Source organism: Schistosoma mansoni, chromosome 2 (assembly GCF_000237925.1).
Source record: "Schistosoma mansoni strain Puerto Rico chromosome 2, complete genome".
Lineage (NCBI taxonomy): Eukaryota > Metazoa > Platyhelminthes > Trematoda > Strigeidida > Schistosomatidae > Schistosoma > Schistosoma mansoni.
In genome coordinates, this window is record NC_031496.1 from 34,390,676 (window position 1) to 34,415,207 (window position 24,532).

A 24,532-nucleotide genomic window follows, 5' to 3' on the forward strand; every position below is an offset into this window, starting at 1 on the left:
GATGATTTCAATGAAGTTTTGTTTCCTAAGCTGGACGATTCGATTGTGAGACTTTCACTGTTCATCATAACAACATCATCAGCATACACTTCGACATCAAACACACACATATATGTATATTTGTGTAAATAATGCTACTTTATGCATGAATAATATCCCATCTCAGTTATAGACCTTTTTAGAACTAGTAAATGAACCAGAATAACTATTCATTTTGTAAAATCAATCTTATTCATTGGACTACCGAAATAAGAGAACAACAAGCCCCCCTCTAGTGTTTACACACACACACAATGTCTTAAAATGTGTATTTATCCAGTAATTAGGGAACACTTTGACTTGATAGTTGGAATACTTAAATTTGTTTAGATAAACAAAATTATACATTTATGATATTTACGAGAAGTTGACTGATTTATCTGATGGCATGAATACATTGAGTGAAAAAACATAGAATATTGGAAACCGGTCATGAGACATTTAGAAAGTCTTTACTGTTAACTATTAACTAAACGGAAAATATCCATTTGAGATGATAACTACTGATCTAGGCATGGGGTTCAGCTAATATATTATTCACCGATAAAACGATAACGTAATTGCACAATTCTAGTTGTATCGCGAAATTAGATTTCTTAGTCTGTCGCGTACTACCTGAACACTCGAACGCCTGAACCCTCCCAAGTCACAGTCAGAAGACAGAGGACAAGTAGAAGGAATGTTATTCCAAACAGTGTCGATTATGGTACAAAATTGTAAGGTATTTATAGTTTTTCGTAGAAACAAAATCATCATTATAGTTATCCAATCAGCACACAGGGAGTTATCAGCATTGACCAATAGGGAAGCTACACGTAGTCATTCAAGAATATTCTTCCCAAAGCTGATTGGATGGAATATGTCTGGCTTATTCCGGGCTTCTTAGAGCTTCCTCGACTTCACCTGTGGACCATCCTCACAGTTAGTTTAATTTATTTTAGGAATCATTTAGATACTATTCAAAACTATATTATCCCATCTAGTCAAGATAACGACTTCTTCAAAAACCAAGAAATAATGACAGCTAGTATTCGTTTTACGAATAGCTATATAGGCATTGACTTTATTTGGTATTTATACCATTGAGGATTAGCGATAGAAGTTTTTTTGTTCCATCACACAATGAAACTGACATGTAAGCAAAGATGGATAGTGGCTAGCAGTGGAATCCAGAACGTGCGCCACTTCGTCCTATTTGGGACTCCTCAGCTGGATGTACCTGCATCTCAGAGTTGATGTCCACTCTGAGACTCGAACCCAGTACTTTTCGCTCCAAACGCCATCGCGTTATCCACTCAGCTACTGAGTCCTGATATCCACTTGCACAAGCGTCCTGGATTCCACTGCTAGCCATTATCCATCTTTGCTTACAATGCTTGTGAATTAAGGCTATATCGAGGCAATACGCACAGTATGCACATATGCCAATAAGAGATTGATTCATTTCAGTCCTAAACATCAATGGAAAGATTCAAAGTGAATTGAAACTGACATGGTTTTAAAGTAAGATTACATGAAATGCTTATCTCATCTGTCTCATATTCAATTCAAAACAGAAATTAATAATAAATCATCATGTTGTTGATATCTTTAAATCAAATCATATTGTTACTGATAATAATAAAAGTGACTGGTAACAGTTGACAATGTAAATCAATAATGTAAATGGGTTGTGAGGTAATGCTCCTGAATTTCATCTTATCAGGAATCATGGAGGACTGGACTTCTGCGAAGCTCAGAAAGGCTATTAAAGTTTTATCACATTTTCAGCGGTTCCCCCAAGTATAATTTGATTAAGCAAGAAAATCAAACTTGATACTGGGTTTCATAAATCACAATTGATTGATCACTGGGTGGTGGGTGATCAATGTCATACGTGTCAAGTCCATCTTAGTTCTGATTGAATGCTATCGATCAGTTCCCTCAAGATTATAGGTACACCTTGCTGATGAGTGCCAATTAGCACGAAACCCGGGTCCAGAGTTTCCTGTTGACCACCTCCAACCACCATCTTATCTCAACATAACTCCATTTACTTTCTATCAATTTCATTTTATAGATTTAGGTCAATATTTAGTCTACCATTAGATGATTAATTTCCATGCTTGTTATCTTCACTTTTTCCTTTTTCTTTTCTTTTTAGTGAAATAACTTTAACAACTTCTATAGTAACCATATCCAATTTTGTTCATTTCTATTCAGTTAATGAATATAAACTAGTTTTATTGTATTATCTATTCCAAATCACATTGATTAATAAAAAAAAACTGTATGAATAATTCATTAATAAATAAATAATTGAATGTTGATTGGTTGAATTGTTTCATCGATTTTTCTCTTTTTTCTTTTCTTTTCTCTCTTTTTTTGGTTGTTGTGGAAAAAACAAAAAAAAACAAAACATAAATGTAGAATAAGACAGATAGATACGTAGATACACAAGACAAATATTTAAATTATTAAAGAAGTAAATTACATCAACTGGTTACAACAATGAAAGGTAAAGAACATCAATACAAAATATCACTGTTAGTATGTAAATATATACATATGAGAGAGATACATTTTTTTCTTTCAATATACCATCTGCCTATGTATATTAACATTAACCCTTTTTTTAAAAAAAAAGAATAAATTCAATCAAATAAGAAGGAAAGAAAACGTGATTACGGTTACTATTACTATATTACTATATTAAGGGGGGGGGAGAAAATATATTCCAATTATACTAGGAGAAGGAAAATTCTATTATTATTATTATTATTATTATTATTAGAAGGGAGGGGGTGTCCAAAAAGAAAGAAAAAAAAAATAAATTCACTAAGCTTTGTCCAATAATGAGGCAATTGTTTCATTGAAGTATATTTGATACCTTCTATGATAATATTGTATATTGTGTAGATATGTATGTAGAGTTTTTTTTTGTTTTACAAAAAGGTATATCGATCTGGAGTCATATGCTTAGTTAGAGGAATAGTATAATCATAATAATAATCATAATGGTAATAACAATGTCTACCATGAATCACATGATGCTCTGAAAAACAGGTATCGACAGATCTGAACTAACAATATAATCCTATTGTCTGTGTGTGTATGTCCCTTTCAAAGTATGCAAATTGTATGTATATACGACTTTGTTTTTTTTGAGAGCGTATACAACTAACAAATAAATTAAAAGGCGTAGGCGATTTGTTATTGAAAGGGGGTGAAAATTTTTCTCTACAAATGGAATTAAACAAATATATAATCAGTTCTTGGTTAACTTTTAGGGGTTGTATTGTGATTTTACGAATGTATTACTATAACTTCAACTAAGTGATTGATTGACTAACCAACTAACTGACTGACTGAATGACTGAATGAATGAATTAAACATTTTAGAGGAATTGATTTATATAAGTTTGCTTATAATCTGTCGGATGAAAATCAGATTACACCACATTCTGTATACAAAGTCAAGTGGGGTACAGACGTATATACATATACACAAACATATACTGGTTTATGCGTGACATATTATAGATTGATCTAAATTCCAATTTATTTACTCTCTATCCAAGGTGTATATATATGTATGTATATATATGAAGTTTCTAATTAACATTGAATTATATAAGCGAAACAAAAAAATAAAGATAAAAACTAGTTTTCGATAGATCGAACGAAGTACATAGTGATTAGTTTCATTTTACAAAACATTATTGTCAAGGTATTTAGTATAATATACGGATTACCCTTTCATATGATGTAATTATTTTTGGAATTTGTACAGTAATAGTAAGATTATAATAATAAGACTTGTTTTAAAGATCAAAATTATGATTTTGTAAATTTTTTCATATTAGTTAATCATGGATAGAATTAGATTAGATTGTGGTATGACTGTTAATTATCTGTTGGGGAGGGGGGACTTACTTACTTACGCCTGTTAACCCTCGTCGAGGAGCATAGGCCACTCACCAGCATTCTCCATCCAACTCTGTCCTGAGTCTTCCTTTCCAGTTCTTTCCAGTTGTTACTCAAAATTTGTTGAATCTATCACTATGGAATGTAAATTTTGTACAGATTATCAATATTTAAAGATATTCAGTAGAAAATATTCAAAACATAAATTCCTTGAGTATTGAAAGACTTACTGATAGATCCTGAGTTCAAATCACACGAGGCGAGGTCGCGGATACACATTGCTGAGGAGTCTCACAGTAGGACGAAAGGTCCGTTCAGAGCTTCCAGGTTTGATATAGTGGTCTAGTTTCAATTGACTCATGATTTCAACCATAAAATTACTAAAATCTCCACAAAATCCCCTTCTGAATGACTTATTGTCACTCAATCTTACTGTCTTAAAATTTCATAATGAATAACCATTGAAAAAAACACAGTTGACTTGACAGTTATTTCTTCTTACTTTGTTATTGAGCATCCACGATCCTGTCAGAAATGGAAATTTAGGTTTTCAGATTTCACTCTGACAGGAATGAAAATAACTTGAGACTACAGATACAATCGCGGATGGATCACAGACTTATAAATGCAGCCAATTCAAGCTATAATACCATTGTTCTGTAATGTGATGAGTGTTAGAGAGCTTACTCTAAACAAAAATGGACTCAATCAGACAGGATTTCTTATTAGAACTTTGGAAATTCTCTGTGTTTATGAATTAGTAAGTCAACCGTGTAGGACAATATCGATATAGAACTTAATAACAAATAGATTAAACTGTATCTAAAGTTAAAATGCAAATTTTTCATAATTATTTTTAAAAGATCTATTGTCAAATTTCCTAAACTATTTAAATTTGATGTATATGATTAAGGATTACAACATGTTAGCTTTTAAATGAAGTTTTTAAGAGAAGTATTCTTGTGAAGAGATGCCTGAAGTATTTTTGACAAGACTGTCATTTGTAGACGAACCAATCAGGTTCAAGATAGTAGGTCTTCAATTTTGGCGCGATATCCATTCGTTCATACATCTAAGTAGCATTTTAGTCTTGTAGATGATGTCAGTTCATAATTAAAACTTCAACTTAGACTCATAACTTTAATGTTCAACCGTAAACATTAATCATAATACATCACACTAATTTATAACCGTCATCTTACCTTAGTAATTAGGTGGACGCTATCAAAGCCACTTAAACATCATCCATAAATTATAGTCTCACCGTATTTTTGTTAGCTGCTCCTCTTTATGAGAGTGGAGTAATGGCTTACAAGCAAGTTTCCAAATGGTCCTAGAAAAATGAAATACAGATTTATACTACTTATGAGTAACCACAGTTGGTAAACCAAAATCTTTAGGCATTCAATGTAATATATTTGAGGAAGTTTATGTCTCAGTATAGAAGACTTAAGGCAAGTTGTGTAAATATACTATACAATAAAATTACCTCTGACTATGTTGGGTTCTGATGTTTTCGTCTTCCGAAATCCTGAACTATTTACCAATATAGCATAAGTAACACATTTCAATAAGCTATTTAACTGGCCCACACATTAACACTTCCAAATTATAATACTCAGCTTAGTCAACGATATATTAGAAGATTAAAAATCGAAGTACACTCAGAACAAACATAATATGAGTTAGGTGACGTACAACAACAGTAAATCCACACAAATGAAGGATTTTATTCTGAACAATATCACCCTATACATTTAAAAATGATGATTTCCGAATGTAGGTAACAAGACAGAACTAATGGTGTTTGGTCCTCACTATTTTTGGAATTCATTTTTTCTGTGTGATGAGTGTGCCATACAAACAGTATTTGGTTGGACAATGCGATTCTTGATATTTACTATCTGACATGGATGACGCAAGTGTTCCATATGCTTAGGTACTCACATACTTTGTTGGGAGTGAATTTGAAATCATCATATCATTCGTTAATCATGTCAGGAGGAACTTATAAAGAAAACAATGCTTCATACCTAAAACGTGGGTTCTGTGTGAATTGTTCAATGTAAGGAAGATTGTAATGTATGGGAGAAGAGTGAAGGGAGTACGAATAATGTGAAGCGACATATCTCAGTGCATACTAATTTACCTAGTTACGCCTGTTACTACTCTTGGAGAATAGGTCACAGACCAGAATCCTCCAACAAATTCTGTAATACTTTCTTCTTTATAGTTCTTCTTAAGTGCTATTTGTGCTCTTACGTCTACCTAAAATTCCTTGTTTCATGTGTTATTTGGTCTTCCTTTCTTCTCTTTCCATTCGGGATTCCATTTTACGGCTTGCTTTGTGATGATGCTTAGTGGTTATTGTACATGTATCCCATCTAATATCCTCCTCAACTCACATCTGGTTGGTCCTCTGAAATAGTAGGTTGTTGTTTATGATGTCTGGTTAATGGATATGTTGTATCTTCCATTCACACTTGTTTATAAATACTTGAATACTTGAATGATAGTAGTAGTTCTGCAAGTTTCAGTTTAGCACAGCAGAACTATTTCAATGTTGGTTTTGCGAATTGTGAGTTCAGTGTTGTCTGACAAATGGTTGGTTTTTGTTGGAGATATTGTTCGATTGTAGTTGTTCTCCATTTGCTTTACCGATTCGTGCCGTCACATGTGGATCGGATCCTCTTTGTTATTGAATGGTTCTGTCTAGGTATTTTTTTAAAAATTATTATTATTAGCTTTATTCAATATTATATTTTTGGTACAATATAGAATTCTCAGCACAAAGTACCTCAACAAGTTTCTGTTTCTTACTTCTTCGTCCTTCCTGACGATGAATATTGAGTGATCGCCAGTTAGAACTTAGCAGCCCAGTCAATCGACATTTGGATAATGTACATTCTTGTCGCTGCATATTGCCAGCAACCACGATATCTCTGATTAAGCCTTCTGTAACCTTTACAGCGAAAGGTATTACACTTTTCAGAAACGCACCTGAATAGGCTGTGCGATTAATAGGCATAATGATGTATTAAAACAAACGAAATCAGATAACTGTTTGAAATATCTAGATGACAGGAACAGGTAGCCCAGATGTTTAAACAGGCCGCCAGTAAGAATAAGATCGAAACATCTAGATCGATTACTTGATACTGATTGGTAGATTTTCGACCGATAACACCGCGCCACGAATGAATAATTTAATCGATCAAAATAAATTAATCTTGATATTAGTTAGGTGGCTTGTTATTGATTAGTTTAGAGGCTCTCATCTCTTCCACAGTACTTGTTTCGTGTAGTAATAGTATGTGGTTCATTGGAGTATCCAGGATAAACATCTGCTTGCGATTGTTTGTTTCGAACATGAGAGAAACCACAGATTTTTTGAGTAGAGTACAGATAGTGAGAAAAATCGATGGTTAATTAACTCGATTGTCCTACTCGTTGAGTAATTTATAAGGTTTAGATTTGTGAACTTGGTTAAGAAGCACTGTTTAATTGTGAGTGTTAGCGGTACTACTCATTTTCTCAAACCGAAGTGGGTGGTAGGAGGTTTCGAACCTGTAAATTGGTGGCTAAAATTTGAATACATTAAAAACTGAGTCATAGCTTCACGGCACACTACATATCATTATTAACTTGTACGTGATATCTATAACATAATTGTATATTAATATGGTATTAACCATAAGGGTACATACTACTGAGGCATCTCAAACTTGATTAAAACAAATAGTCAAGAGTTCTTTTTCCAAAGGTTATCCACTTAGATGATATCAGTTAGTTATGTACCTTACCATGAAATTTAACATGAATCAAAGTATCATCACAAATCAGTAGTTGAAATCTGTTTTAGAAGTTGGCTATAATAATGATTAGCTTTATTGTACAATGACGTTGATTATTAAAATGTTGAACTGATCAATACTTCTAGATCGATTACTTGAACCTGATTGGTAGATTTTTGACCAATAACACCACGCCGCGAATGAATAATTTGATCGATTAAAATTGATTAATTTTGATATAGCTGGGTGGCTTGTTATTGATTAGTTTAGTGCAGATATAATTTCCAAGTATTGTATGTTCCACATATTGCTAAGTTATTAAAATACAATTTGAATTCAATTGAATTAGAGCCCAGACTCTCACTGATGAGTATGATTGAGTCGCTTTTCAGAATATGAGTTAACTCATTATTATTATTATTAGCTTTATTCAATATTATATTATTTGGTACAAAATCGAATTCTCAGCATAAAGTATTTCAACATGTTTACGTTTCTTATTTCTTCGTTGCTCCTGATGATAAACATTCAGTGATCGCCAGTTGGATGTCAGCAGTTCAGTCAATCGACATATGAATAATGTATATTCTTTTTGCTGCATATTCCCAGCAAACACGACATCTCTGATTAGGCCTTTTGTAACCTTTACAGCGAAAGGTTGTACAGTTTTCAGAAACGCACTGGAATAGGTTGTGTGCTCAATAGCCATAATGATGTATTAAAACAAACAATATTAGATAACTTGTTGAAATATATAGATGACAGGAACAGGTAGCCCAAATGTCTCACTATGAACTGATAAAGGCTGGAAAGTCATTCTCGGTATTCTTATCTAAAATGAAGACTTACGCTGAATACTGATAGCATTAAAACAAATAACTTAGATGGTTGCATTTTTAGTTAGTAACCCAACAGTCAGTATAATAAAGATTCGATTACAGTACATTGGTTTACTGGGCAGCTAGCAAGCTTCTACAGTAGGAAGAGGAATTTAAATATATCCCTCATCACAAGAGTCTGATAAATTTTCAGTTTCTATGCTGTGGGCAGAGAACCCAACCTCCTAAGGAAGTATCATCAAAAATAGATACTTATCGAAGTGTATTTTTCACTCCCTAAATTCATTCCATCTTAGCTTCTTTTGTGTACTATACTATACTACTTACTACTATATCCAGTAGTCTGGGTGTTTAGATTATTTTGATGACTAGCATGCTGCTTCTATTGTAGCAACAAAGAAATTATTCCATCATTTTGTACTGTTATTTCTATGTTTTGGTTAGTTCTTTCGTGCCTATGACGGTATCATCTACCTTTAATTGCAAAATTCTCCTTGGTTACTCTACTGTTTCGATTTCTATCCATTTCGGAAGGTTTTTCCAACTTTGAAACATTATGTTTAGTTTCTTTTCAACAACTTCAACATTTTCACTCATATCCTAGAGATATACCTTCAGTGAAGGAATATTCGAGTTTAATTAGCTCCTTATTATGATCATACATCAATACATAGCTTTAAAACTGAACTCAGAAATTACTGTCAATTAAGTGGTATTGAGTAATCGACTTACTCAAGAGACTTGTGGAAAGTCATGGCTGGTACGCCGCAAAAATAGTTCAGTCTGTTACTTATTATAACTGGTTACATAATAATGAAGATTTAAGAATCAGTCAATTATATCCACTGAATTATTAATAGTAAGATTTCAAGGAACATGAAGTTAGGCTTGGAAATGGGTTAGTTACTAGAAGTGATTACATAATAGTAAAGGTGAGAACTGATAAAGGACTATGTAATTATAAGTTTGGGATAAGTACTCTGTTAATTATTGGAGTCAAGTTATGGCATGACAATTAAGGTGAAAAATGAAAGGATAGGTTTTAAATCAATTAGATAGCTATGATAGGGAGAGAGGCCTTATAAATGTGCTCTGGATATGAAAATTAAGTCTAGTTAGAAGAAAAAATATGGCTTCAGATGTATGCAGGAAGAATCATGTAGAAGAATTGCATATGTTATGTGGGATTTTACCGATAACTTTCAATGCTACACCTGTATGGACTTGAAGGCTCGTATCGAACTAGTTTACGCGAAGAAGACTTCATACTCCTCGTTTCTGTCTTTTGTTCAGCCTCAGGTTGATATTAGGAAATGAAGTGGCAAACTTACCTCATACGTCTGATACAAATCGTTTATTTGTGTATTCCATTTTATTATTGTTTATTTTCGTCAGTCATTTATATTCCCACTTGACACACGCATGTACTGTTTGTTATTTTATAATCCACTTTGTCACTTGATAATTATTTGTTGATACGAAGATCTCATGTTCCTCATAAGAGTGTCCTTGATAGAGTAATTGGTGTCCGGACACATAGTGATTGGATGTTTTCAGACTTTTGCCATTTCCTACAGTAGCATAGCGTTTTCGGGCAAATCTTATGCTGACAGGATGGGAATTGTTGAATAAATCTTATAGAAGCTACATCATGTTAATCAGTAAGCGCTTATAAATACCATTTGATAATCTTAGGAAACAGGTAGGGGTGCAAAATTCTAAAGTGGACCGATAATGTGTTTCAAATCAAAAACTGAGTTCTTTAAGATAGAAACTCCTAAGCATCAGGAAGTTGAAATAGTTTATTGAATCCGGCTGAAAATTTTGATCAGACGATTAAGTGACACGTCAAATATCAAAATCACAACGAAATTTGTTTCCAAAAAACAGTGCCGTTGATAAACAATCAATATAGACAGTATGGTTTACAAGCCTAAACTATGAGGTATCTAATGCGTTAATGACGTTTTCATTTACGATTTGAGGGAAGGTGCGTCCTTTAAACAATTAATTCGTGGAAACACAAAATAAATGAAGCGAAACTACCAATTTGTGTTAAGTCAGTAATGCTAATCAACTAGTTAAACTGCACAATATTAAATATGGAAGCTCTTATAAATGAATAAAAAATGAAGTTAGCCAGTCGCAACGTAGTTCCTTGTATGTAAGTACATCAGTTCAAGCTATCGTATTCTATTAGCACAGAGAAATGAAACAGTCAGGCCAAATCTCAGAATAGTAGAGGTAGTCAAATACGATTAACAAAATAAAAACAAAACAGATAATGGGAATTCAAAATTTCGAGGAAGGCAAGGAATGGATACACCAGCACCGTTGAAAATAACTTCGAGACATGTCCTTCAAAGAATTTAACCGTAAGTTCTGATAATCACACAGACCTCAACCAGGTAGTCTACGCTTATTAACATGGCTCAGTCTAATTGTCAATGATTTGATGGATTGATGCCATGTTTTGATTTGGCCACCCATAGCTTTCTTACAACCTGCTACTACACTAGACAACATCCCCTGTTGAAGTAAGCAGTCGTTGAACATGCGTAACAAATGTCCCAACAACCTCCGTTGAAGATTTAATACTTCACTAACCGATTTTCCATCTTTGCCTAGTACTCTATTCCTAATCCAGTTATTGCTTTGAAGACGAACGAAATGAAGACAAGCTACTAAGAATAGCAAGAGTTTACAACGAAAATAATAAAATGTCAAGAATGCGTGTATCCACTTAAGAATATCAGCAGATTACAATGGAGACACATACTGTACATTTTAAAATGAATGGCAATAACATAAGCTACTGAATGTTAGTAAGTAGTACACATTAGGTGGAGTTTTGTTCTCTGAGAGTTCAATACATGGAATTCCTTACCGTCCTTGGTGTTTCAAGGAACTCCACATAGTTTCCTCTTTCAATTGGAAATTTGATATGGTGGGGAAGATTAGTAGCCGAAGTGGATGATTTTGGTGGAATTTTGTTATCTGATCTAGATGGTTTGGTCGTGGAGCTTTCATTGTTCTTTTGAATAACACTATCAGTACAAACTTCAAACAGAAGTGAAGTGTTCGAATTTCTCCACATATGACTCACGGCTTCTCCTATTGACCTCGATTGATCATTTTTTATCTTTAACCTGTTGTTGTCTAATTCTTTATTTTGATTGTATCCTCTTTTGGTCTGATCCTCGGTTCTATATTTGTCCACGATTCTTCTGATTGATGGATTTCATTGCGTTTGTTGATTGCTGATTGACCTGAGTGCTAAGATTCTAAAAATTTCCCAATGCTCATAGTATTCCCAGCATTTTCCCAGTCGAATGTGCGTCCACATGTACTGATATAAGCGAAAATATGTCATGGCGTTTGACAACTAATTGATGTTCGTGTAGGTGAAGATCAAGGGGGTGTCCACTTTGTCCGATGTAGTGTTTGTCGCAGTTGAAAAAACTTATTTTGTAAATGATGTTCGGTACAGAACAGAACAAAGAAGAAATAGAGCCCGCCGTTATGAATAAAACAAATATCACCATGATTATAGTCGGCGTACATCATAAAACATAAATCTATAGTTAAACAGGAACGTTAGGTGATCTCATTCAAAATTAATTGAAGTGATATAGTTATTATGCGTTTTGTAATTCTGTGGCTTATTTCCATTGCTTCCAGTTATTTGATAGTAATACTAGTAATGTATCTTTTTATCCGCTTTGTAACTGATGTGAAATGAAATAAATCGAAGTAGTGCACAACTGGCTGGAACAATCGTTCCTCAAGGTCCTACCATGCCAGACAGGTCGGTTGAAGAGCGGTAAGACTAAAAGCAGCAAACTAAGGTCCGAAGACGAAGTCGTACTGCTGACTGTACAGAGGTGTGACAGCAGTAAGGTGTTTCCTTCAGACAACCAGCATAACAGCGGTGCTGCCTTCCCACAAGGAGGGGTGGGGTTAGAAAAGGTCGACCTTAAAAATGTACACTTCGCCTTATCCCACGGATTTCCGTCTCCGGCGGTAAGATCCTTTGAAGAACGGAGCTAACACAAAAACTACGCACAAAAGGGTCGTGTGTGACCGACCTCAAGCAGTTGTCCCTTGGGCACTGAGGTCACGCTCCCAGGTCGTTAAGATCAACACTAATCCCTCAACAAATACCCTTCCACGGTGTGGGCAGCCGGGAAGTGATATTAACCCTCATACCCGTAACTGCACACGAGACCAAGTTGGTTACTTTCAAATCCTTCCTACACCTGAGTGCACAACCACGCTAGATCTTAAGATGTATATACTAACCAATCATATCATTTAGTGTGAATTATTATTTGAATGAATTGGAAAATATCTCGCTTTCAAAGTGAAGTTAACAATTCGATTGTTGGTTATATGAAGCCTTTTTCAAAGGATTTATGAATATAGAAATTAAGATTTTTATAAGCATTGGTTACTTTTTGTATTTCTACGAGTTGTCCTATCATAAGCAATCGGAGTAAGGGTTGATTAGTTTACATTTTGTGATCAACACATTGTATCTGCAACCGTATAATGCAATTTATTCGTTGAGGACTCCTCGGCATTTCGGGTTCATGAACTTATTTGAGGCTTAGGTTTGGGCACCCGAACAATATCACAGCCCTCACACAAATCAAATGAGATTTGTGCGGCGCATATGTATCTGGTGCCTCATTATTGAAACGGAATTGAGAAAAATGATTTATTTCGTTATTCATAAGTATCGATTTTAAGAGAGACGTCACATTGATTCATTGATGAGAAATTTTAATTTGAAGAGACGCATTACTAGTAGATTTACCATCATATCCGAAAGTTATTTCACCAGTACCATTATGAGATAAAATCATTTTAAAATACAAAAGAAACAATTTCCCACAGGAGAGGAAAATCTTTCAGTTTTCCCCTTTCATAAAGAATGCGAAAGATAAAAATGACATAAAGAGGAATGATTTGGTCGATTGGAGTTTATTTATTTACTTACTTAAACACAAAAATATTGGTACAAGAAAGCACCAGATACATATGCGCCGCACAAATCTCATTTGATTTGTGTGAGGGCTGTGATACTGCTCAGGTGCCCAAACTGAAGCAGGTGGTTTGCTTAGGGAGCTACACCCCAAGCTTTTGACCTAAAGGTCTGATCCACAAGGCAGTGGAGCATCGTGAGGAGATGCAGTCCCATTTTACTCGGTGACCAACAATAGGTTCATACGCCATTTGTTCCCTCAGGATACTGGAGCCAGCCCATGTGCACCATTGGTTTGGAATCAGGGTTTTCCAACTCACCTAGGTGGACGCGCCGTGTTCACTAACCCTGTTAAATCGCCGGACATTCGCTTTTCATCCTCTCAATTTCGTGAACAACAGTAATGACACGAGAAGGTAGTGATTAGGATTTCCCTGGAAGAGGCTATATACGTGTGGCCATGTGAGAGCATTTCGAGAGGGAGAGTGGACTTTCCCCACTCTCGGCTGTACCAGGGCATTTGGGGGCGGTCGATTGGAGTGCGATTCCCATATGAAATTAATTTATCATCTGTGATAAAATCATATTTTGAGAAGTAATTATATGAATTATTCAATTGGTTGCATTCATATTGCAGAGGCTGTTATTGGTGTTTTGGACTTAATTGGCTGGGCTAGGCAGATAGCAGGACCGACAAGTACTCTAAACTGCTCCTACGGGTTTCGTGTGTCATTGATCCGACCAATAAATCACTGCTCTCTAATAGTAGGCTATAAGTTATAACACAAATAAATAAATCCTTGTCAGTTGGCTATGAGGACTCAGTGGCCGAGTGGATTACATGATGGCGTTTGAAGCGAAAGGTACTGAGTTCGAGTCTCAGAGTGAACATCAACTCTGAGATGCAGGTACATCCAGCTGACGAGTCCTAAATAGGACGAAGTGTCGCGTGTCCTGGATTCCACTGCTAGCCACTATCCATCTCTGCTTACCATGCTTGTGAATTTATGCTATATCGAGGCAATACGCACAGTATGCACATATGCCAATTAGAGACTGACCAGTTTCAGTCCTAAAAACATCAACGGGAAGATCCAAACAATTAATACTAAGTAAACTTGTCAGTTGTATTTATGTTTTCATTATAGGTGGTCGGATTTAAGACTTTCAGTACGAGAACACTAATCAGTTGATCGTTTAGCGGATATAAAAAATGACAAAAATAACAAAACAGTGGCGACGTCTCTGGCTATGAAGCTGAGTGACACGGGATCGAATCCGTCAGGGAGCACCAGTTCCTTCAAGGTTACAGGTACACCTTGCTGACGAGTGCCAAGTAGCACAAAACCCGGGTCCAGGGTTCCCTGTTGACCACCTCCAACCACCATCTTACCTTAACAAAACAGGAATTATAACTTCATTCATTTAGAAATGTTTGATTAGGACAACATTAAATTTTGCAAAATTCAAGGTATAGTAAACCAAAAAAAGAACTGTATAACGATCATGTTCATCTGAAGACAATTACCTCTTTTGTTTTGCATGTTAGTTTACTAAAATAAAATCAAGGCAACATACACACATGTACACTCATAGGTAGATTTAAACAATAATTAATCCTTCTGAAGTAATTTGTTGTAATAAATTCAACATATGTCGTTCACTTTGACGTCGTTTACTTTCTAATTCTTCATCTTTTACTTTTCGTGCAGAATCAATAAGTGGTTCAGAATATTGAGGATCTTTACTTGGATCTATTAAATGATTTGTTATATTATTTAAAGAGAATGTTAATCCAGATTTCTGAAATTGAAGAATAATATTAGAGAAGGGAGTTAGTTATAGTAAGAGAAGAAAATAAATAATCTTCTTATCGAATCTTTGGCATAATTTCATAGGATACAATTTGAAGATGATGTAAGTGTATGTTAGTCATTGGCTATTGCTTAATGAGGTAGAAGTTTACATAATATTGTTAGACCAATTACCATGATCTACTTAGCCTTTTTCTCATGGTAATTTTAGGTTGGCTAAGATGTAGTATAAGGAGTTATATAAGTGGTAAATGATGATTATTCATGGTCAAAGTCCAAATTTTATCTAATGTCCCAGAGGGTTAGTAAAAGAAAAAAATAATGTGGGTGGGGTGGGGGGATGGAAGAAAGAATTGAAAACAATTATATTTGTTGTCAACTTTTGTTATATCCCGTGGAGAATTATGAATGGTAACTTTGAGGATTATTTATGGATCAATATGATATGTATATTTCCTATTGTATAACTATTAAGTAACTTAACTATTCATATTCGTGTCCCTCTTATTATAAGCTTTATTTTGATCTATGAACTATTACTAAACGATTTACCATTCTTGAGTTATCCCTAGTCCATTAATTACTGTTCCCCCTATTCACAGCCATATTTGGCCAAATCTTGTACAAATATTATTTTCTATTTTATGGTACGATGTGGTCTGTTTGATCGGTATATAAACTTAGTATGTTTGAGAATAATGATTCATATTGCCGAGGCTGTTATTGGTGGTCTGGACTTAACTGGTTGGGGTAAGCAGATAGCATGACTGACAAGTACTCATGACTGCTCATATGGATTTTGTGTATCATTGCTCTGATCGATAATTCACTCCCTTCATATATCAAACAGGGCACGTACGCAATCGATATAACACTATTGAAATCCATTAATTATTTTCAAATTATTCTACTCAAGTATCTTACAACAATTGTTCATTTTGAAGGTGATTAGTTGTAACCTGCAGATTTAACTGAATGTCACGTTACATGTATTTTTTGGATGAGCTATATCTTAAGCCTTAAAATTTCACTTGTTTTATATCGACGAACGAGTGATCGTATTTAGATAAACTACATTAAAGCATCATGGTATGTATCAGTTATTTGTTGGATATAATTGAGAATAAAGCAATGTGATAATCATAATACAAAAAGAAAGGTGTTTAAAACTATGTCTAACAAACTTCCAGTATCATGGAAATTCCCTGAAAAAGTACTTTTTGAGAGATCTAGACTTAAACTTATAAGTGAGACAAGATAATTGATGCTGATAAGTAATATACACAATTAATTGATGAGTGATGTTACTCAGTTTTTCGGCTGGTCTAACAGGGATTTTGTAACACAATGGTGATAATTAATCTGGAAATTCGACTAACCATTTCAATCAGAAATATATTTTGGAAAACATTTATATATATATTTATATATAGTGTGCTACCATCAGATTAGTAATAACATCTGAGGTTGTGAAACTGAGTGATGCAGTCAGCATCAGTTCTCTCATGATTACGGCTACACTTCACTGATGAGTGTCAATTAGCATGAGGATGAACAAAAGTTGGATAGAACTAGAAAGGAAGGCCAAGGACAGAGTGGGTTGGACAATGCTGGTCGGCAGCCTTTGCTCCATTGGGAGTGACAGGTGTAAGTAAGTAAGTAAGTAAGATCAGCTCACATGTACCGACTGGGTTTAAATAAATATGACTAGTTATAGTTTTTATATTAAATTCGATAGAGCGAATCAATGATAATTTTCTGGTTAGAGTTTTTTTTAGCGAGTTGGTTTTCTAAGGGATGGGGTCGCTAACCCCATGCCCAACCCTCCTCCTTTACCCGGGCTTGGGACCGGCAGTAGCCCCCGGAGGAGCTATAGGCGGAGTTGAATCAATGATAAACTCAGCATTATATAAATGAAACGTTGCTGACCGGTTTAAATTATATCTAACTAGACAAGTTACTTTGTTGTTTATTTTGTGGATATCAATGTGAATATAATTAACATTATGAAGTTAGTTTTTTTAGGTGTTCAACGTTGGAAATAAAATCTTATAGTTGAAATCATGAGTCAATTAAAGCTAGACCACCCTAGAAAACCTGGAAGCACTGGACAGCCGTTTCGTCCTTCCAGGTTTACCATAGTGGTCTAGCTTTAATTGAATCATGACTTCAACTATAAAATTACTAAAATCTCCAAAAAATCCCCTTCTGAAAATAAAATATTACCTGAGGAAATTTACTACAAAAAATATTTTTCCACATCTCTAATGGAGATTTAGCAGTAAGACGTCCTATTTCCAAATTTGCATTTGGTGGTGTTCCTGAAATTTGTAAAAAAAATTTTCACAAGAATTGTGATTTAGTTTGTAAGTGTATTTTACAGGGATACAATATAATAAACCAGTAGTAGAGAATATTTAGACTTGCATTTACATACAACTATTTTGAAGATTTTAAAACACTTTATATTATATTTTATTTAAACACATAAATATTGGTACAAGGAAGCACCAGATACATATGCGCCGCACAAATCTCATTTGATTTGTGTGAGGGCTGTGATACTGTTCAGGTGCCCAAACTGAAGCAGGTGGTTTTCTTAGGGGGCTACACCCCGAGCCTTTGACCTATAGATCTGATCTACAAGGCAGTGGAGCATCGTGAGGAGATGCAGTCTCATGGTAGCCGGTGACCAACGATTGATCTATACGCCATTTGTTCCCTCAGGATACTGGAGCCCATGTACACCGTTGGTTTGGAATCAGGGTTTTCCAACTCTCCTAGGTGAACTTTCCGTGTCCACCAACCCGGTTAGAGCGTCGGACATTCGCTTTTCGTCCTCTCAATTCGGTAAACAACAGTAATGCCACGAGAAGGCAGTGATTAGGACTTCCCTGGCAGAGGCTATATACGCGTGGCCATGTGATAGCATTTCGAGAGGGAGAGCGGACTCTCCCCGCTCTCGGCTGTACCAGGGCATTTGGGGGCATTTTAAACACTACTTGTTATTTATGTATATTTGAGGATTTTTTAAAACTCATATCTCTTGTAAATTGGTTTTACATAAATAAATGAATAATTTAAGGATTATTTACTTGAAAATTTATCATTTACAGTAAGAGCATGATATTTTGCCGGTATTTAGCTAACCGATCAGAATTAAAATAACACCCCAATTATTTTGCGTGAATTTTAAAGTGCACTGAATATATTTCATTTTAACTGAAAACTAAAAAAAGTATTTAGTTCTCAAAATGTTTAAAATCAATGAAAATATCTATTATACAACGATAAAGTGGATTTTAGATAGTGCTTAAGCTCAGTCAATCAGCTACAACGTAGGAACAAGCACACACATGTATTGGTCCAAGTTGCCATATCTCATTAGCACAACAAGATGAACACCAAATTCATCGAAGCAGTAACTTCAATGGTAGCAATATATAGAAGAAAGATTGTATATAAGGATATAGTCCAGGAAGAAAGATATGAAGCAACTTTAATTTTTTAGTTTAAGGGAAGACAAAGAGTGTATACACCTAAACCACTGTGATCGATTCTGAGCCATGTCAACCGGAGTCTCCAACCATTGGTTACGATAGTCACGCGGACTCCAACCAAGTAATCTGCATCTGCCAACATGGCTCAGACTAGAAGTTAGTGACTTTAAGCACTGATGCCGCGTTTTGGCCGCCCCTAGCTTCCTTCCAATCATCCCCAACACTAGTCGGGATTGCGCGTCGTGGTAATCGGTGGTTGGGCATACTTAATATGTGGCCCAACTATCCCAGTCTATGAAGATTCACAATCTCTTCAACCGATTTACCATCATTCCTTAATACCCTGTGTCTAACTTCACTATTACTTACCCGGTGATCCCAGCAGATGTGAGCAATATTTCTGAGACATCTGTGATCAATTACTAGTAACTTACGAGTATCTTCTACTCTTAATGGCCATGTTTCACAGCCTTAAAGTAGAACAGAGCAAACTGTCGCGCGGTATACTCGTCCCTTAATTGGTAGATGGATATCTCGCTTTCGCCGTAGGTGATATAAGTTGGCAAAAGCCAAACGAACTTTCTATGTCCGTGCAGAGATTTCGTCAGACACCAACCCAATAGGGCTGATCAGACATTCAAGATAAGTGAAGTTGTTGACGCGTCCGACTACTTCACTCCCTATCCTTAGTCCAGGTGTTGGCGCAGGCCAGTCCTGGAGTAACAACTAATATTTAGAGGGGGAAAAACTCATTCAAAATATCTTGGCATTGTTACTCAGTGCTAGCAAAAGATCCTGCATTTTGTCAGCGTCTTCACCAAACGGAACCATGTCATCTGTGTATTCTAAGTCGATAAGTAGACCTCCTGGTAGGAGATCAATTCCCGAAAATTCAGTCGACGAGAGTGTTATTTCCAGAAGTAGGTCTATGATGAAGTTAAACAAAAATGGGGATGGTGGACAGCCTTGTCGGACACCACTTGAGGATGTAAAATCATTTGACAGTTAGCCATAAGCTCTTACTTGACTGGTAGTATTCGCGTAAAGAGCCTTCACAAGGTTTATGTACTTCTGAGACACACCTTTCATAGATAGACACTGCCACAGAACCCCTCGATCTACAGAGTTAAATGCTGCCTTTAAGTCGAGAAAAACTATCATTGTCTGACTCCAATAAGCATGCTTAAGCTAAATTACATCACAGATTGCGTCAAAGTACTTAGTGTCGTTCACTGAGTAACTAAGTGTTTAGTGAATCTAGATAGTGTTCCCCTTTTCCTACTTCCACTCTAAATCTCAACCCTAAATTTCTCGAGTTTGTACACAGGAAGGTGGCAAGGCATTACATTATAGCTGATGTCAGTTTGTATCGAAAACCTTAACTCCAATTTGTAACCCCCCAAAAAGTCATGTTTAACTCTTAATACATAACCCTAACCTCTTTGCACTATAACTGATGCCAGTTGATGAAGAGAACTCTATAGGGTGATAACCCCAACTCAAAATACCAGACCAACTCCTGGTATGTATGTGTATATGTAAATCTGCCCTTTTGTCTTCACTAGGAGGTATAGTTTGACTTGTGAGCGTTAATTATTACGATAAAGCTGTTATTCCATTGGTATTTCATTACTTTGCATCGTTAATTGTTTTATAACTAGACCATGTTTCCTGAGTAGCTGATAAGTAACCCAGAGTCATTGGCATATTATACTTTTACCTTTGTTATTTCATGAATCTGTGATACATCATTTTCAGTCTGTTTGTACTCAATATTTCTGTTCGATTTTTGTTTTACATTTGAGGCCTAAATATTTATACATAATTGTATAAACTTTTACCAGCTTAATCATTGTGTTTGCTTCAGGGTCACTGGCGTAACAAAAGGTCGTCCATAAATCATAGCCTCACCACTAACCAATATGGACTGAAATTTCACAGAATTTCTATTTTAGCGGTACAATATCTAAGGGGTTTTTAGTATGAATACAATCAACCAGTATCATAAACATTTGACATGGAATGAAATCAATTCTTGGCATTTTATTTCTTACGACAGTTGTCGATTTGGTTTTCGTACCAAGACACATTTGCAAACGCTTAATAACCAAAAAATTACAAAGCTGACCAAGTAATGATTACCGATATTTGAGAATGAGTCGACACCAACTGGGATAGCCAACGGTTTTCCTGTTTCCATCTGGACGTTGGATAAGTCCTTGCCATTGAAAGCGATGTGATTGAGAACAGCTCTTATCCTTTTAAGTACCCCATCTTCCTTGGTGGAGGAAAACTGTAGAATATTAAAAAAACATGCTGAGCTTACACACATAAACAGATGCTCCGTAATAGTGGCTGAGAAAGCGGATTGTTTTGCAAATTAGATTCTGCTGTTCAGCGTCTCGGGTCTAAAAAATTTCAATACGAAATCATTTTATACCATCAAAATGTCATGTTTTGTCCCCAAGAATGTGAGGGGCAAAGGAAAGGGATTCAATAGTTCTGTGTCAGGATGTGTTGATGAAATTCGGTTTCTAGACTTTTCACTAAAAATATTTTGGATGCGCGTTATGTTTTTTTGGTGTAGACGGTTTAGAATCTGATCAACACGGGCAGAAGCTGACTTCAACAAAGTCTCCACCGTATCCCAAAGTTCCTCTGGTTTGGATAGATCAATAACTAAAATAAGGTGAAGATTCCTTCAAGTGATAGAAGGGGCTATTAAGTAATTTAAAAGCAACAAACAAAATGTTATTGGGTGTCATTACAACGCCGATTAGATCTGAAAGTTTTACACCACCCCCTAGCTCCCATATATGCGACACAACTCGAGTCTAATAAGTCACAAATAAGTTCACATAAACCTAACATGATAATTCCCTGCACCTTTCCGTCCAAAAGTATAGTCAAGAGCTAGGGTAGACTTAGGGGTTTCATCTTTTTCGAGAAATCGGTTGATAATTGTACTTTTCCCCTGTAAAGGGATGAAAACATTAACAAATATGCTAATTAATTATTCTTACTGATCCTTTGTTCCCAGCAAAAATTAATGTATTTTCTGTACCTATTTGTACTTTTTATTAGTAGAGAGAGTAGACTATGGACGAGTACCTGACTTAGTCCTATTTTGCTGTATTGCAATTTCCCAAAGTGGTTCTGGCATTTTAAAACGCCGGGTTTAAATGTAAACAACAACGACAACTTTTGTTCATTCCTCAATTTTTCTCATGTAGAAACAGCATGTACAATGTTTCATTTGTGAAATATGCGAACTTTGTAATAGATTTTAGGATAATGGGACTTTTTCAATAATCCAGAAGCTAATAAATGTAATGGGTAGATTACTGTGACTGGCCACAAAGTGTGTGATTTGTAAACGATGGAGTCAACTTACATCTCTCCTAGACAGCTGTGATGAGCTTATTTTACGGATCATGGCTCTTGTTAAAGGGAGGGTTGGCATTTACATTTTTACGACCTACTTCAGTGTGTAGAGTTTTGATCCAATACATACAAGTAACCTGTCAGCATGAGGCAGCTTTGAGTGACACTTTTAGTGATCACATTCTTTCTTGTCATTGTGTAACGTACGAGTTGCCACTCAAGTTTTTAGAGGCTAATGGCATATGATTGACCCCAAGTTCAAATAATTTTATGATCGATTTTCATATACTTTCTTCCAAGGGTATTGAGACACAATGCTGAAGTTCCCAGTTGAGATCGTGTACACATGTGGTAAACTTGACACAAGGTAATAGGAATACCGCAGGTTCAAGCCTAAAACAACCGTAACGTGATGATATACGCACACCCATCTTCCTGTAGATGAAGTGATGGACAATATTGGTGTGAGAAACGGAAGTTGACCAAGGAAAGGTAGCCAAGATTAAAGTTCTGAAGATGACAAGACCGGTCACGTCTGGGGTCTGCAACTTAAACGACTTCGATAGTTGGTTGTGTGACTCCAGTTAGTTAATTTTATTAGAACTATGTCGAGATCGGATGCTCATATTTACATAACTGCTTGCTGAGAGGAATAATTTGCAGATTTCGTGAAATTGTTTGTTTATAACTTTGACCTCAGACATTTTGGTTCCATAATGATTGGTTTGGTATTTCAGAGGTTTTGCTACGGTCATACGATCTGCTCTTGAATCCGTTCTACTTGTTTTTCGAGTGAGGTATAGTTGGACTCCTTCGACTCCGGTAAAGTGTGTTATACAGAGAGCCTAATGACCTCTAGGTTATTAATATTTGTGAGGATTTCTCTGGAACAATCCTTAACATCAGTCTGTCCCGACCCCTGGTCAAAAGACAATTTCAGCTGAGCAGGTATCTCAACTCATTAGAATCAACTATCTACATTACTTTGTCTTGGAATTCGTGGCAAACCGACTCACGTCAAGTTGGAATACCCATTCAAAATCTTGGAAATTAATGTCATCAACCGACCACCTTTTCTCTTTTCCTAAACAACCATAGTGCCAACAAACAATACTGTTTTTATTAACCGTCATAAATAAGCTATTTCGCTTAATTCTAGTTGTGATCAGAAAGCCACAATAATGGGGGAGTCATTATGTCGTGGAAAATTTACAGCAGATCCATAAAGTAGCGCTTAGCACCTAACCCTATATTACAAAATACTTAATTTGTCAGTGTTCGATAGAATTTTTTTAAACAACAGATTCTCTAAAAATGTCATAATGTTTCTAAGAACTTCTCTTTTTCGATATATTTCAATCAAGAGACTGGTTTCACTGGGAGCAGGAACCTGAAATGGGAAGATCATACAGTACGGGAATCATCACAGCTACAAAAGCTTTTTAGATAACTAATGGAATCCATGATGATATGCAACTAGCACACACAATCTGCATAGTCCCAGGACTTCCAGTAATATTCCTAAGCGTCTTCTTCAATGACAAAATGAATTTCTTCCAATATATTTACAATTTATTTTATCAATTATTACGAATAATAGTACAAGATTGTTTATCTAATTGCTCATGGAAATTGAGTCTTTGTAATGTTTTTCCTATTTGAAGACAGATTTTCAATTTAGATATTGGTCAGTTTCTAAAGAATTCTACTAGCGGGTTTTGCAAGTTTTCAGATGGTCTTAGAAAAATGAAATGTAGTTTATACTACTTATGAGTAGTCAAAGTTAGTAAACTAAAATCTTTAGACTTTGGGGAAGTTTATGTCTGTGTGGGGGAAGAGTGAAGGGAGTACGAATAATGTGTTGCAACATGTCACGATGCATACTTATTTACTTAGTTACGCCTGTTACTACTCTTGGAGAATAGGTTACAGACCAGGATCCTCCAACAAATTCTGTAATACTTTCTCCTTTATAGTTCTTCTCAAGTGCTGTTCGTGCTCTTACGTCTACCTAAAATTCCTTGTTTCATGTGTTATTTGGTCTTTCTTTCTTCTCTTTCCATTCGGGATTCCATGTTACAGCTTGCTTTGTGATGATGCTTAATGGTTATTGTACGCGTATCCCATCTAATATCCTTCTCAACTCACATCTGGTTGGTCCTCTGAAATAGTAGGTTGTTGTTTATGATGTCTGGTTAATGGATATGTTGTATCTTCCATTCACAGTTGTTTAGAAATACCTGAACATTTTCTGTGATGATAGTAGTAG

General features: G+C 35.5%; 1 protein-coding gene and 1 non-coding gene across 2 annotated transcripts; both read right to left on the reverse strand.

The window, feature by feature from the left end:
• Nucleotides 1–1,275: 1,275 nt before the first annotated feature.
• Smp_tRNA_00658_Pseudo_TTG.1.1 lies at nt 1,276–1,347 on the reverse strand. The gene has a single exon. It is a non-coding gene (tRNA).
• Nucleotides 1,348–15,167: 13,820 nt separating this feature from the next.
• On the reverse strand, nt 15,168–23,396 carry Smp_159340 (hypothetical protein; the record flags this gene model as incomplete). Its single annotated transcript, XM_018796454.1, has 7 exons — nt 15,168–15,368; nt 21,008–21,172; nt 21,210–21,287; nt 21,320–21,578; nt 21,625–21,713; nt 21,749–21,853; nt 23,280–23,396. 7 exons carry the CDS (start codon nt 23,394–23,396, stop codon nt 15,168–15,170), a joined length of 1,014 nt encoding a protein of 337 aa, XP_018650665.1.
• Between the last annotated feature and the right edge of the window lie 1,136 nt (nt 23,397–24,532).